General features: G+C 45.5%; 2 protein-coding genes across 2 annotated transcripts; both read left to right on the top strand.

Moving 5' to 3' along the window:
• The first annotated feature begins 4600 nt into the window (after positions 1-4600).
• LOC108934197 (cilia- and flagella-associated protein 53-like) lies at positions 4601-8283 on the top strand. The gene is made up of 8 exons (XM_029253147.1): positions 4601-4666; positions 5821-6050; positions 6376-6549; positions 6647-6950; positions 7153-7371; positions 7514-7730; positions 7820-7922; positions 8018-8283. Exons 1-8 carry the CDS (start codon positions 4601-4603, stop codon positions 8265-8267), a joined length of 1563 nt encoding a protein of 520 aa, XP_029108980.1. The 3' UTR covers positions 8268-8283.
• A 3024-nt stretch (positions 8284-11307) lies between these two features.
• On the top strand, positions 11308-16244 carry cfap53 (cilia and flagella associated protein 53). The gene is made up of 8 exons (XM_018751651.2): positions 11308-11473; positions 12502-12731; positions 14155-14328; positions 14421-14724; positions 14863-15081; positions 15224-15440; positions 15530-15632; positions 15728-16244. The coding sequence occupies exons 1-8, from the start codon at positions 11408-11410 to the stop codon at positions 15975-15977; spliced, it is 1563 nt and encodes a 520-aa protein (XP_018607167.2). The 5' UTR covers positions 11308-11407; the 3' UTR covers positions 15978-16244.
• Positions 16245-16972: the final 728 nt, after the last annotated feature.

Below are 16972 nucleotides of genomic sequence, written 5' to 3'. Positions count from 1 at the left end.
CATCTAGCAACATTACAGTACTATACAATAGCCAAAGTAAAACATTTTGGGAGTTCGCTGGACTTCACCTCATGGTGTTGCCCTAGTTAAGCTTGCATCAGATGACAATCGGGAAGTTTGTCAAAGATGCCACAGTAGCAGGTAGCACTGGTGCCTCATAGCTGCTGGGTTATGGGTTTGGATCTAGCTCAGTCTGTGCTGGAGTTTGCATTTTCATGTGGGTTCATATCCTGCCACAGTATAAGACTTGTTTCAAGTGGACTGATGACTAAATCACTCTCACTGTGTCTTCCTGTTAAATTGCTTTGGAGATTGAATGGGTAGATAATTGTGAGCAGCTTTGTGTAATGCATCTGCCCATGTAATGCATTTAGCTGATGCTCTTCTCCAAAGCAACTTACCACTGTTTATCGAAGTGGTTAATTTTACTGGAGCAATTTAAGGTGAGTACCTCTCTCAAGCGTACTGCAACTAGAGGCAGGATTTGATACTATTCAATTCAGTTTATTTTTATAGAGCGCTCTTCTCACACAGTGACACAGCGCTTTAACACAGGCATAAGGCAGGAAAAACAGATACAAACAAAGAAGACAGTCGACTGATGGATACCATAATAAAGTACTTTTATAGAGGTATAAGTATGCCTACTAGCCACCGGGGAGAGGAACAAAAACTCCCAACTGAAGGTTGAGGGAGGAAAAAAAAAACCTCTGGGGGTCCATGGACCAGCAGTTACCCGCCCCTCCTGGGCATTTTAGATGAGTAACAATTGTAAGCCAGTTTAACAAGTAATAATGATATTGTTGCTAAATGGTATCTTGGATCCCCAGCTCAGCATGGAACGTCTCAATTCATTCTACAGCCTTTATGTCCCAAGGCAAGACACCCTAGGCTTCCAAAGCGTTGATCCAGGCTTGATTACCTGACCCTGTTGAAGAGGCAGCAGGATGCTGCACGGGACACATTACTGGGCTTCACCGAGTCCCAGAGGGGATGCAGCCCAAGGGCTCAATGGGAGAAGAACACCAATCGTCGCAGGTTCCCGGTGTGTATTCTGGGTTTAGTCTCATCCCTCCTTTCCTTCATTCTGAACGCAGCAGGGAGCAGAGTGAGGAGCTGAGAATTGCGAAGATACAGGAGCGACAGGATATGGGCTGTGCAGAGCGAGCGGTTCAGCTGCGAAATGGTGAGGAGGCAAAGCAGCAGCAGAGAGCTTTTGCACCCTCATGGAAGTTGCTCAACCCATATGTCCCTGTTAAAGTATCCAGGTATAGTACGTACAACTACGACCTGAGATAGCGAAAGCGATATTGAGTAATCGCTGAGTTCTTGGTGGCGCAACAGCAGAAGATCCAGGGCCAGAAGCACATAAACGCACGGCTGTGACCTGCACCGACGCATGAGGAACGTGGCTGAAATTTCACGTCTGCAGATCCAGGAGCACCATGAGGGTGAAGAGAGGGCAGGGGCCACAATTTCTCCATCTACTACTTGCCCTCACTTGCACCATCTGGTCTTTCTCCTTGTTTCCTTAGCGGATCAGAAACAGACAGTATGTCTGATATCAAGAAAGCAATTGATCTGTGAACCGACCCCAAGAGTGCCATCAGTTTCTAGACCGAGTCCATTTTGAAAATGGAAATAAACTGCAATTACTGCCCAGACGCCAGACATTTTTTCGCATGTGGAGCTCAGTGGTGAGTGGGAAAGAGTAGCTTGACCACACAAATAAAAGCTTGATGTCATAAAGCATTTTGATCGAATTGAAAGAACACGCGACATCATCCGCTGTCTTCACTGTTAGGTAAAGTCTCCTATACTTTCTGCGCTATTCATTTATTAGAAATGTACCACGTTTTTAAACTGTGCTAACATTTTGATTAGAATTGTTATTAAAATTGGTAATGTTTCGGTTACAAATTCATTCGGTCTGTCCAAACCCTGTTTTTCCTACAAGTCTTATTATTTTAAGTGCGGCATTTTCCATAAAGTGAGGTTTTACAGGAACACATCTACCATGTTATAGCAGAAAGTACTATATAGGTCTATACTGGCCACTGCACACACGAGTCCAAAAAGCTTCGCAGACACGTTAATACGGTAACTAGTACATTACAGCGTTGATACTGTACATGGACGCCTTCTTTGGGCTCCTTGACTCCTAGTGGTCGCACCCTTTTCCTTTTCCCTCCATCGCGGCTTCCTGGCTGTCTGTCGAGAGGCGAACCTTTGCACGGTGAGCGAGTGCCTTACTGTTACTGCAGCCCCGTACGTTTACTGAACGCTCCTCAATACTTTCGAGTGCATGTGTACGAGCTCCACTTGTCATGGCCTGTACCGCTGCCACCTTCCCTGTGCTTTCCAGCTTACCTGTCACATCAGGTTTTCAACATTTTTGGCAGGTTGCACAAACTGTAAAGGTGGGACTGGCGCTGCAGCCAAACACTGGCTTTATCCGTATCCACGGCAACGTGACGTGGGTTTGCTGTCTAAGGGTGTAGAGGGGCGTAACAAAGTTTTTGTAGCAAGTCATACGTTACGAATTGATAGGGAAATGACCAGTGTGCGCAAACAGGAGCGTGTGTTTGACGTTCTTGTGAAAGAACAAACAATTAAGCAGCCAACAAGAAAAAAAGCCCGACTAACCCCAACCCTTGTAGACGAGCTACTTTCTAAATCCAACCCGGAAATAAAAAGGCGTCAAAACGCAAGTTTTTTATTATCCCATGAACAAGCTCTCAAGCGCCTCCAGGACGTTGCTGTCAAACGTGAGGGAGATCCCACCTTTCCGGTTCAGCGAATCACGTCCATCACTCCTGGATTGACGTTGATGGACAGGTGCGCTTGTCCAGCTGGTAGCCTTTGGTCACAAAGCATGCAGGTTCAGATCCACCCTCTTACTATAGTACTCCTAAGTACTTACTCTCAATTGCTGTAACAAAACTACCCAGCTGTACAAATGGGTAAGCAGCTTAACACTGTAAGTTGCTTTGCAGAAAAGTGCCACTCCAAATGCAAGTTAGGGGGAGGGGAAGCCAAAAAGAAAAAAAAAAAAGGACACCCCTGTGGATGCAGCAGTGTAACCTTGTGAGTGCAGCTATTGCACCGAGTGTCGGACAACCGAAGGCTACACATGTGCGAACTTGCAAGTAGACGGCTTGATGAGCTACTTCCTTTTCCGTCACCTCGTGCATTTTACCCGTCTCGTTTTCCAGTAAATCCACACCCAGCAGTCATGACAGCATCCTGTAATTCCAATGTACAGGTGGTTCCTGACCTTCTGGTGGTTCGACTTATGATTTTTTCGACTTTACGATGGTGAGCTGGCGATAGAAATTAAGTGAAAACCATACTTTTGAATTTTTATTTTTTCCCGGGCAAGCGATATGTGGAGCGATAGTCTCTCGCGTTGCTGGGCAGTGGCAGCGATCCGCATCTCCTAGTGTGTCACGCAGAGGTGTGTATTAGGTGTATTAAATGCATACAATGCAATGGGTTTCGCGGAACGGAACCCCATCGTAAGTCGGGGACCACCTGTATATTATGTGATCAGCTCAACCAAACGTTTCCCTGAGAAAAATCCTTCCTTGTTGTGTCTTATTAGCCTTTCCTCTTGCCTGTCTTTATGAGCAATGGCGACAAGATGCAGCCAGGATCAACTCCATAGCCAGCCCTAAATTACTCCTCTGTGTATTTTTCTTTGGTTTCTTACGTTATCTTCTAGTTCTTGGAGGTTTTACTCTTTCAGAGTCTTCCATGAGAGTTACAAATTTACCATAGACCAAGTTTCTACTACTCACACTGAATTGAAGTGTTTTTTCTTTAGTTTTAAATCTGATTGCTTTATGAGCCCTAACCATGCGGTGGACATGTAGCGTTGCCTTGTCTTCTTCTTCTTATGCCTTCCACCGCTCCTGGGGCATGGGCCGCCAACAAGGGTTCTCTAGGCGTCCCTCAGAGCTGAGATGTCAGGAAGTTTTATTGTTGGTGTTTGGCTGGAGGGGGAGGGGACACACGCAGGATGGGACACCAGTCCATCGCAAGGCACCCCAAGCGGGACTCAAACCCCAGACCCACTGGAGAGCAGGACCACCACACCCCTCACAAATGTTATACCAGAGAACACTAAAACACAACTTAAGGTCATCCGCCACAAAACAAAAGCTAAATAAGCAAAACTAAGATGAAATATTGGTTACAGGACAGTGCTCCAAAAAAATCATGTAAATCCACAACTCGGCGACATACAAGAAAAAAAAGGAGGTTTTTAGAGTCGCCGAGTCAATTCCGGATTGAAATACAGTCAAAATGATTTGGGGACATGAAAGGAGCTTGTATAAAAGAAGCCTTCAAACATCATGCAGTACAAATTGTCCTGGGTGGAAGTGGGCCATAATTCCACTACATCCCATGATGCAAGTTGATACTATTGGTCCTTCTCCTATCAATGTTAGCTATTATTGGTCTGGTTGCTATGACAACACTGGTTGGTATAACAGTACTTTTGTAAACAAAGCTAAACTTCTTCGAAAGGATTTCAGCCAAGAGGTGAAATACAGTTATTTTTGTATCTTGAGACAAACAGGTTAAAAAGACAAGAATGTTAGCAAGTCAGAGGAACAAGTGTCGGGAGTTCACCGAACCAACACTGCTTGGTGTTACCCCGGTAAGCTTACGCAACATACACTGGTCAATACTGCTGAAACTGCCACCACCTAAACTTTCAGGCTACACATATCGAAGAAGCAGGGAAATTCCAACTCCTTCAAAACAACAACAAAAAAAACACACTTTATATATTATGTACTATATAAATAGATACTCACTGAGACTTTTTGCCATATTGCATCATCATTTACTAGCATGTTATTCACGAATTCAGATTCCCAAAAACTGAACAATTATGGTTGAGAAATTATTCAAATTAAATAATCTTCCACATGCAGTCTTCATTCTAACTGTATTTTTATTTGTAAAATTAATTGTACACTCCCCACCCTTAAGAGCACCACTGTGACCACAATTCTGTCTGTAACGCAATTTGTTCCAGAATCCAAACTTTTACCACCGTTAAAATCGCTATGAGTGAAATCTTCTCTGAATTTATTCACTGCTTGGTTCTGAAAAACCTTGGATAAAACTTTTCAATGTTCTTCCCCCCTTGTGAAGGTGATGTGTCTCTGGAAAACCCTTTTTAAGGTTTATTCGAAAAAGCTAAAAATTTTACCATTAAATGGTAAAATTTTTAATGCATTTCTGAGCCCCACAACTGACACCTATTTATGCTGAAATGTCACCAAATCCCATTAAAATGGACACAATAGCTTTGAGGGGGGGCAGCAGCAGGCAGCGTCAGGACAGGTTCCAATGTATGTATTTTTATTTGTTACTTTATGAGTTTTTGTAGATATCGTGTCACAACACATGCACACACACATTATATGGTGTGTGTGTATATATATATATATATATATATATATATATACACACACACACATCAGACATTCAATGTTTTTATATTAACTTGGCCTTTAAAGACAAGAAATCAATCAAAACACTGCACATGGATGCTGGAAATATGGCCATGAGCACTGAGATGATAACAGGTGAAACTGGTAAACAAGGGGTAATGGAGGTTGAGAACTTAAATGTCATGGGGGGCAGTCAGAGGGTCTCCTTGAGTGCGACGTTCCACATTCTGTACTCGATCGCACAGCGACGCTGGACGTAATGTGACGATAAATAAAGGCCCACAGCTAACGTGAAATTTTCAGCCGATTTGTCGTTAGACTGAAACAAGCTCAAACCACGTGTCCTCAGAGGGCAAGAGCCCAGGTTTCTCGGCCACGAGATCTCTTCATCCGGACAAGGCGGCAGCAGGAGGCTGCCCGGGACAAAGTGCTAGACTACACCCAGTCCCAGAAAAGATGCAGCGTGATGACTCAATGGGAGAAGAGCACCAATCATCGTTTTGTGCTCAGAACCGTCAAGAGGCGCATCCAGGAGACCATGAACCGGTACAACATGAGCATCGAGGAACGGAAGGAGAGGTCAAATGTTACCTTTCGCTTAATCAGTCAGTGCAGTTTTTGCTAAATAAAAAGGTTAAAGGCTATCTCTTCACTTTATAATATCCAGCACTAAAACGTGTACAAATATGTCACGTGAACAGTCAGTCGTTTCACGGATACACTGTGTGTATAATAAATACTGAACACACAGACTGTCCACAGTCAATTTAAAAGCAAGAACTGGTTTGTTTTTCAACACTTTCAATGAACGAATGAAATGCGTGCTGTGCCTAGACTGACCGATTTACTTCACAGTCCCTTCCAACCTGCGGCACATGTTGCGATTCCCTTCTTCAATAGCCAGGCTGAGGGAGATGCTGGAGGTGGAGGAAAAGGAACTGCTGATGGAGATGGAGGCGAAAAAGGAGACAGTGATGGATAAGGAGGCCAAGATGCGGGAGCAAGCCAAAATTGTGCGGAAGAGGCGAGAAGGCGAGAGGGCGAGAGTGGTGGCCGACAAGCTAGATCAACTCTTCAGGTGGGGTTCTGTGCTGGCCGTCAAGGGGACTCAGGGTTCCCAGCGTGTGTTTCGCATTTAGGCTCATCCCTCCCTTCCTTCGCTCTGCACACACCAGGGAGCAGAGCGAGGAGCTGAGAATTGCGAAGATGCAGGAGCGACGGGATATGGTCTGCGCAGAGCGAGCGGTTCAGTTGCGAAATCGTGAGGAGGCAAAGCAGCAGCAACTGGAGGATGAGCGCCTCTTTGCTCAACTTTGGGAGGCAGACCGAAAGGCCAAGGAGAAGCGGGAAGAACGGGAGGTGCAGCAACAGCAGAGAGCCAACAGAAAGCAGCAGGATTTCCTGCGTGTCCAGATGGAGGAAGCAGAAGAAAAGCGGGTTCAGACCTGGCAGCTGAAAGAGGAAGAAGCACAGCTGCAGGTAAAGCTGAGAAACTCAACTGACGATCAATGCATTCTAGGTTAAAGCCCCAAAACAAACATTTGTCCCATTGAGGAAGTTACTCAACCTATTTGAATAGCTCTGGGGAAAAGTATCCACTTGAATAAATGGTCAAAGTGTGTAACTGTACACTGAGAGGTCATTTAGAAATTTCTAAGTAAACGTGATCTGGCCGGAGCAGCGGCAGCAGCGGGAGATGCTCCGTCTAGAAGAGGAACGAGAGCACCGCGGCAAACTGCTGGGCCAGGAACGCACGCGCAGACAGCTGAACCATGGGTTGCGGCTAAAGATGAAACGCCTGGCCAAGGAGCACCAGGAGGAACTGGCCTTGGATCTGAGCATCCTGGAGGAACTTCAGCAGAAGCACAGGGATGAGAGTCACGACCAGGAGCAGAGGAAGGTGAGGGTAGAGGAAGGATGAGAAGGAGAGACACGTAATGTGGGCAAGCTTGTGGGAGGGATGGAGGTGGATGCTGAGGGAGGGCAAGGGAAGAGTGAACCTAATGGTGTGTCTCTGTGCTCCAAACCCAACACATGAACAGCTGGAGCTGCAGCAGGAGCAGCGAAAATACCGACAGTATCTGGCTGAACGGCTGGAGGAGCAGAAGCGTCAGGAAGCGGAGATAGAACTGCTGATAGAGGAAGAGCTAGAACGCACCTGGGCTAAAAGAGCGGAGCAGAGCCGCCTGGAGCGGGAGGCCCGGGACCGACTCATGAAAGAAGTGTTGGACATCCGACGTCTACAGATCCAGGATAAGTGTAAGTCTGAGTAGCGGGGGGGGTCTCTATTTCCCTCATCTGTTATATGGGCCCTTCTGAAGAATCTGGCATTTCTCCCTTTTTCTTAGTGGATCAGAACATCCAGAAACAAGCTGAGCTGGCACAGGAGGAAGAGGAACTGAACAAAATTATCCAGCAGCACAAAGAGCTGGAGGAGGAGGAGAAAAACAGGTATGCATCTACTGCTGTACACACAAACAAATATCACAAGACTGTATAAGCGTGATGGGAACACTCTGTAATACTTGACTAATTGTCGCTCTTAGCCTTAAACGGGCCCGTGAGCAGTACCGAGCGGACCTGCTCTCCCAGATGCAGTACCAGCAGCGGATACGGGATATGGAGCAATCTGAGCTGGAGCACGAGTTCCAGCAGGGCTTAGTTTTCCAGGAGAAGTACAACAGCAGGCTGCAGGAGGCTCTCACTCAACCAAGCTCCCACCCAGGGAGGGACCATCCCTTCAGGACGACGATGGGCCGCTTCACAAGCTCTGGGCAACGATCTAGTCAGGACTGAGAAGTTCACGTTGCACCCTCACCAAACCACATAGGTTCACTTGAACAGGCATGGATACATGTACACACAGATATATAGTGTACAGATTGATCAACAACTAAAAAAACATCTACTTCCAAGTTACCAGCCATGAACTGAAAGACTGGAGCTTCTAGAATCGAGACGGGAACAAAGGGATAGGCATCTGTTGTGATTGTAAGAGGGAAACCAACCATAGACAGAGCCACATATAATTTCGTAATACGGTGTCATTATCCACAAAAGAAACACATTATATTGTAAAATTCAAAATAGTTTAATTAATTTAATAAGTATTATTATTTCCTGGGGGTGCGGTGGCGCAGCAGGCTTGGCTGGGTCCTGCTCTTTGGTGGGTCTGGGGTTCGAGTCTTGCTTGGGGTGCCTTGCGATGGACTGGCATCCCGTCCTGGGTGTGTACCCTCCCTGTCCAGGCTTGCACCCTGTGTTGCTGGGTTAGGCTCTGGTTCGCCGCGCCTCCGCTCAGGACAAGCGGCTTCAGACAGCGTGTGTGTATTATTTCCTTTTCACATTACTTTGTTTATTGTTGACATATTTTTTTTTTACGACCCTTGGGATCAATACCACCAGTGACAATCAGCGGCTCCTGCTCAGAGCCACCTTGCCGAACCCAGCATACCTGTTCTCAACCTCTCAAGTATTCAGTCGCCGAGTAACCAAGTCTTCCAGATGTGAAATCTGGCTGCGGCTTTGAATTCTCAACCAGCACATGCGCCGGTACCTTCCTGAGGTGCTCCCAGTGTTTACTGCTTGTGTTCTTATTCTGAGTACCTCTGTGTTCCCTTGTGTCATTCAAGGATCCAATTAAGTCCTCCAGTCCCGTTTTTTGTGTATAAAATACAAATTCAAAAAGATTTCATATAATATACTTACTGTGAGAGTATGTGTGGACTGTCTTGAGGAAGACGAACTGGACCAGACAGTAAGTTCAACGGCTTTGCAAAAGAACTAGGACAACACCTAAAAATCCTCTGTTTTCCAAGGGCTCCCTCTAGCGTAGTGGTTAGAGCTGCTCCTGCCTTTGGGCACAAAGGTCACAGATTCAAACCCTACCTCCAGCTGTGGTACCCTTGAGCAAGATACTTACCCTCGATTATCCAGCTGTATAAATTAATAAATTGCTGTAGCTAGCATAACATTTTAAGTTACTTTGGTAAAAACGCATCAGGTAAATGCAATAAACCCTGGACGGAATGTGAATCCATTGCAACACATCTTTGGAGCGAGGGAGGAAAACAGGAGAAACCCATGCAGTGACTGGAGAACATTCAAACTCCACACACACACACTGACCGGGATTCAAGCCCAGGTGCTATCACTTGGGACAGTACAGTGGGACAGCGCCTAGGTGGTGTGCGAGAACGTGGGTTCCATCCCCACTCGGTCTGTGTGGAGTTTCCATGTTCTCTTTGTGTGCGTGTGGGTTTCCTCCGGGTGCTCTGGTTTCCTCCCACAGTCCAAAGATGCTGTTCAGGTTCACCCATAGTGTGTGAGTGACAGAGTGTGTGTTCCACTGATGTACGGATGAGTGACCCAGTGTAGGTAGTGTATCTAGCAGCGTAAGTCACCGCGGTGAATAAGGTGTGTGGGCTCATAACACTGCAGAGTTCTCTGGAAGTCAATTTCGAGAAAAGTGTCTGCTAAATAAACGTACTGTCAAGTGTCCAGTGCTGCCAGCAGCAAGGATATGTGACAATTAAAGCACAATGGCGCAAAAAAGGGGACACGACCGCACGAGTAAGAGTACAACCTTGAAGTGCCACACCACATCTGATAGTGTGGGTACTTGGTTCCCACAATGCAGTGCGTCTCAGTTTCTCCCATAGAGGCAAATTTTCAAGTTTATCAAGAGTCAGGTTACCGTACTGGTCAGATATGGCACACCGGGTACATAAATTCCTATAACAAGTATTAATAACTGAACTGGATATTAGTGAAAAAACTGGTAGGCCTCAGGAGATGAACGTAAGAAGGGTGGGCTTTGCATTAAGTATCGTTTTTAAAATGACACAAGCGAACGATACATTTAGGAGTGGAATTCGTGGGAGGAGCTGTGTTTCAAATCCAGAAGAATGTTTTTTAGATTTTGTCCTTATAAACAAATGGGAAAATAACTAAGTAGCTTAACATAAATGTGATCGACGAGAGCGGATCCGCTCGGTTAGTATCCCTCCGCCACACGGGAGTTCAGCTAGTTCTCCGTTCGCTCCCGGGACGTGTGCATCCGCTCGGCTCGGTTCGGCTCGAAACCGGGGCTTTTCCGGGTGCTCAGCGCACTGCGTTCTTGTTCAGGTTTACAGACACGGATACATTGCTGGAGAGTCTAAGAAGGACTCAGCGTAACGAAAGAAAGCAGAGACGTAGCTAAGCAAGTCAGGCTCACTGCAGCGACACTTCGGTCCCACACCGCCGCCTCGTTTACACACAGTTTCAGCTCGGTAAACAAAAATTACTCCGGTCAGGATTCTCACGAACTTCCTCGTGTTTTTAATTAAATTTATATCGGCGAGATTGGGTTCTCTTCAGGCACAACTTAGTTAAAAAAAAAAAAAACGAATTGAGATGAGAGTCTCATAGATTTTCGCCGTGGGCGAATGTCCACTCCTCCGTCCGTGTATTGCCAACATCTTCAATCTACCAGCTGCCCTGTTCGGCTTCTATCTCATCCTTTGTGAATAACAGCACCTCATTCTCTGTCTTAACATTACTGAAATTTCCGCCATGCTGCCGGTAAACTGAATAACGGGGACGCACGTTCCTCAGCTGTCGCCTCCATTTTCTTCAGCAACATGCTTTGTTGTTCGTTCAGAATTCAAAAACAGTCTTGTTTTTCTCGTCGTCTTTTATTCGCCCGCATTTCCGCGCTCTCGCGCATCGAAAACTTGCAGACTCCACCCATCTCATTATATTCACTCATTCCTAATGCTATTGGGTCCTCTTTTTATGAATATTCAAATTTTGTCTCTAGTTCCCATGGCAGCGCTGGCTGCTATGACAATACTTCCGTAAACAAAAGCAACGTTTTTAGGGAAGACGGGGACGCGACAAGACACTAATACATAATATACTGTATAATATACTGCATTGTGCAACATTTTAACATGCTCGTGAGTCAGAGGAACAGATGTCGGGAGATTACTGGACCAACGCCGCATGCTGTCGCCCTGGTAAGATCGCATCAGGTTTTAAAAGTGTCGCTACTGAAACTTTCAGAATCAGATTACACTTAAAAAATCGAGACCATTGAGAATTCTTTAGAATAGCTCAATAAAAGGACATACATAACAATAATAATAATAATATAGAAGGGTACCAGATGTTGCAGAGTCCGCTCTGCATTACACCCTATGCTTCCTGGGATTTGACCCAGACCACCTTGACCCTAATATGTATAAACAGTTACTGACAATGAATGGTGTTTTTACTATATCAATTCAGGGTAGACACCTTTTTGATAAGTTACTGCAGCAGCCTGGGAATTCAATTCTGGGACTTTGTTTGCAAAGAGACACCCCTAACTGGTATGGAGACCACCAGTCCATTGCATAACACACACAGGCACACACAGTAAGACATACAGTATTTAGATTCAACAATTCACGTCATGTCTTTGGAATGGGAGAGGGAAACTAATATTGAAACCTCCATACAGACAGCTAGATTTGTTCCTAGATTCAAACCTGGAGCTCAAAGGCTGTGATGCACCAGCACTACCCTCTACACCACAGTTCCGCTTTAGGAAGAATACTCTGCAGTACAAGTAATTTTGATTCTCTAATATTGTTAGTTTCCTTGAGCAATATTTATTAATTTAATTGAAATAAAGGTTAATAAATAGTATCCATTGAGCCATCCATTCATTCATTATCAATAACCCCTTGTCCAATTCAGGGTTGCAGTGGTTGGGAGACTATCCAGGAAGAATAGGGTGTGAGACAGGGTACACTTAGAAAGGATGCCAGACCATTGCAGAACAGGTTAATAACAAGCAGAAAATGTTTGTCAGATTGCAATGTCATTAAATAGGATGTCTTGAACTGAGCTTACCAAAAAAGTAAGTAAAATCACACAATTAAGCAAATTAAAAAAACTTCTACAGCTGTATTAATGTGTTTTTAACCCACCAATCATTAATACTATCAAGCAACACTATCAAATTAATTAACAGATGAAGTAAAAAAATTCACTTCCTCAGAGGGCAAGACCCCAGGCTTCAAAACCACATGACCAGCTCATCCTGTTGAGAAGGCAGCAAGATGCTGAACGTGAAAAGGTGCTGGACTTTACGAGGTCCCGGAGGGAATGCAGCCTAAGGGTTCAATGGGAAAAGAACACCAATCGTCGCATCATACTGGGAACCATCGAGAGGCGTGTCCAGGAGGCCTTGAACCAGTACCAGACGAGCATCAAGGAGCGAAGGGAGAGGTCAGATTTTACCTTTGACTTGATTAGTCAATGATGTTTTCACTAAATTCAACTATTAAATAGAATCTCTTCACTTACATTTACATGTATTCATTTAGCAGATACTTTCTCCAAAGCAACGTACATCTCAGAGAAAATAAATGTGCATTATATCAGCAGAAAGAGAGCCTTAGATGCAAACGGGTGATTCTAAAGCAGTTATTTTGTTACTTTCCACCATATGAACCAATATACATCACACGAGTAGCTGCATGAAGGTTTATCCAAATTTGCAATTCCTAATCACCTTCCTATTTTTTTAATTAAACATTTACATTACAGGAGTAGCTGTGTGAAAGTTTATCCGTTGTTCAACAGTTATGATCTCAAAGTTACAGAACATGAACATTTACACATTGCATGAACTTAAGAGATCACAGGAGAAGTGAGTCCAGAAGAGGTGAGTTTTCAAGACTCTTCTTGAATGTAGAAAGATTCAGCAGTTCTGAGTGAGAGGGGGAGGTCATTCCACCACATCGGAACCAGAACTGAGAGCCTTCATACTTTTGCTTTTGGACCTTTTGTGCATGGGACAACCAAGCGGGCAGAGATGGAGGAGCGTAGCAATCTGTTTGGGGTGTAGCAGATAATCAGGTCTTGTAGATATCTGGGAGAAGTTCCATTTATGCTTTTGTAGACCATAACCAGTCATCAATTTGATCTGAGCAGCTATAGGAAGCCAGTGGAGAGAGACGAGGAGGGGAGATACATGGGAACCCTTCGGCAAGTCAAACACAACTCAGGCAGCAGCAGCGTCCTGTATCAGCTGTAGAGGTTCGATGGCAGTAGCAGGAAGGCCACACAGTGCAGTGTCCAGACAGGATGTCACCATGGCCTGGACAAGTAGTTGGGCAGAGTCTGTTGTGAGGTAAGGACGGATCCTGCGGATGCTATGCAGGATGTATCTGCAGGTCCAAGTTGTGGCTGCAGTGTGCCGAGAGAAAGACAGACCCGAGTCAATCATCACTCCTAGACTCTCAGCGGAGGAGATAGGCAAAATCAGTGAGTTGTCCAGTTTGATACAGCGTTCACAACAAGAAGACGGGCCAGCTGGGAGATGAAGGACGGTAGTGAAGGATCACTTTAAAATATCCAGCAGAAATTAGTTATGACATGTGCTGTGAACTGTGTTCCTCAGCTATTTCATAGACTTGCTAAGTGTGTACAATAAACAACACATGGCACAATTTCATCTCACCAGCATTCTTAAGAAATTAAGGGTTGCAAATATGAACTGTACAATGAGACAGGATATCCAGTTTATGAGAACCTTTAGGGCTTGTTTTTAGCACCTTTCACAAATGAATGTAAGTGTTGCTTCTAGACTGAACTGCTTCATAATCCTGTCCTATTCTTCTTATGTATCCCTTTCTCCGAAGAGCAGGCTGAGGGAGATGCTGGAGGTGGAGGAAAAGACACTGCTGATGGAGATGGAGACAGAAAAGGAGACAGTGCTGGAGAGGCAGGCTAAGATGCGCGAGCGATCCAGATTTCTACGGGAGAGGCGAGAAGGCGAGAGGGCAAGATTGGTGGCTGACAAGCTAGATCAACTCTTCAGGTGCAGTTGGTGGCAATCGCGGGATTCTGGGTTGCCCAGATTCTGCATGGTGGGCTTAATCTGCCTCCTTCCGCTCATTTTGTACACTTCAGGGAGCAGAGTGAGGAGTTGCGGACTGCTCAGATGCAGGAGCGACAGGATTTGGTCTGCACGGAGCGGGCAGCTCAGTTGCGAAGCCGCGAGGAAGCAAGGCAGCAGCAGCTGCAGGAGGAGCACCTCTTTGCTCAATTCTGGGAGGCTGACTGGCAGGCCAAGAAGGAATGGGAGGAACAGAAGGCACAGCAACAACAGAATGTCAACCAGGAGCAACAGAACTTCCTGCGTGCCCAGATGGAGGAAGCTGAACAGAAGAGGCTCCAGGCCAAGCAGCTGAAAGAGGAAGAAGCGCAACTGCTGGTACGAACTGCAAACTGGGCTGTAAAATTTGTATTAATAAAGTATCAACTTGTACAAATGTTCAAAATTTGTAACTACACTGATAGAGATACTCTAGTAAATTCTAAGTAAATGAAACACATGATCTGGCCGGGGCAGCGGCAGCAGCAGGAGATGCTCCGTCTAGAAGAGGAACGAGAGCACCGCGGCAAACTGCTGGGCCAGGAACGCACGCGCAGACAGCTGAACCATGGGTTGCGGCTAAAGATGAAACGCCTGGCCAAGGAGCACCAGGAGGAACTGGCCTTGGATCTGAGCATCCTGGAGGAACTGCAGCAGAAGCACAGGGATGAGAGTCACGACCAGGAGCAGAGGAAGGTGAGGGTAGAGGAAGGATGAGAAGGAGAGACACGTAATGTGGGCAAGCTTGTGGGAGGGATGGAGGTGGATGCTGAGGGAGGGCAAGGAAACAGTGAACCTAATGGTGTGTCTCTGTGCTCCAAACCCAACACATGAACAGCTGGAGCTGCAGCAGGAGCAGCGAAAATACCGACAGTATCTGGCTGAACGGCTGGAGGAGCAGAAGCGTCAGGAAGCGGAGATAGAACTGCTGATAGAGGAAGAGCTAGAACGCACCTGGGCTAAAAGAGCGGAGCAGAGCCGCCTGGAGCGGGAGGCCCGGGACCGACTCATGAAAGAAGTGTTGGACATCCGACGTCTACAGATCCAGGATAAGTGTAAGTCTGAGTAGCGGGGGGGGTCTCTATTTCCCTCATCTGTTATATGGGCCCTTCTGAAGAATCTGGCATTTCTCCCTTTTTCTTAGTGGATCAGAACATCCAGAAACAAGCTGAGCTGGCACAGGAGGAAGAGGAACTGAACAAAATTATCCAGCAGCACAAAGAGCAGGAGGAGGAGGAGAAAAACAGGTATGCATCTACTGCTGTACACACAAACAAATATCACAAGACTGTATAAGCGTGATAGGAACACTCTGTAATACTTGACTAATTGTCGCTCTTAGCCTTAAACGGGCCCGTGAGCAGTACCGAGCGGACCTGCTCTTCCAGATGCAGTACCAGCAGCGGATACGGGATATGGAGCAATCTGAGCTGGCGCACGAGTTCCAGCAGGCCTTAGTTTTCCAGGAGAAGTACAACAGCAGGCTGCAGGAGGCTCTGACCCGACCCAGCTCCCACCCTGCAGTGTTCCATCCCTTCAGGAGGATGATGGGCCGCTCCACCAGCTCTGCAAAGTGTCTCAGTCTAGACTAAGAATTTAAGGGTGCTCACTTACAAAGCATGCACCAGCATACACATTTACACACAGAGTCAGTGTCATGGCCTAAAAATGACCTGCTTCAAATAACCAAAGACAAATTCAGAATTGGTGGCTTCTGTGGTCGAGGATTTTAAGCCATGGGGTCCATGACTTCAAGGGTGTCTGCGAAGTGCAGGCCTGCTCTGAAAACTTGACTAAATAAAAGTTTAAACTATTACCTTTCTGTTATCCATGACAAAATTGTGTGATGGTAATAAAAGTTTCAGTACAACAAACTGAGTGCAATTTTTTCTCTGAAAGTATTTCTGAACATTTTTTGTAGCTCCTACAAAATCCGATCCTTCTCTTTTGTTAAGATTAGATTATAAAGGGATTTAGTTCTGAAGTCAAGACAGGAACAGGAAGTTCCATAACTGCAGCTTTTACTTGGCTGGACATTCGCCTTTGTGAGAAAAACCATCTGTCTTGCATTACAAGGACCTCAGTCTGAATTTCACCTGCTACAGTATCCTTGATCAAGGTACTACCCTGCTGTATAAAAGGGTAAATAATTGCTAGGTGGCTTTGTGTATAAACCTCATCTTGTAAGTTACTTTAGAAAAAGGTAAGCCAGCTGAGTCAATGATATTCATATATCAAATGTTAATCACACCTTTTTTCAAAATAGGGTTAATCCCTCTTTTAGAAAAACATTTCTTCAAGCATTAATTATATACAGTAGAATACGGCTGTGTGCCACCCCAACCTTGAGGAAACTGTATCGGTAGATGGATGGTAATTGGTCACAGTAATGTGAAATGGGGAGAATTCATACACAAATATGTTTTCTGTCCACGAGAGGGCACACATTACTCACCTTACAAAATGACATGAGCTCGCAGGTGGCACTAGATTTTAGAGAAAAAAACAGCACATAATTTGCCCTAGAAACACCAGGTGGGAATATTATACTAACCACTTCTTACATTATTAAGCAAAACAGAGCTAA

Source organism: Scleropages formosus, chromosome 6 (assembly GCF_900964775.1).
Source record: "Scleropages formosus chromosome 6, fSclFor1.1, whole genome shotgun sequence".
Taxonomy (NCBI): domain Eukaryota; kingdom Metazoa; phylum Chordata; class Actinopteri; order Osteoglossiformes; family Osteoglossidae; genus Scleropages; species Scleropages formosus.
This window is presented reverse-complemented; position numbering and strand designations above follow the sequence as displayed.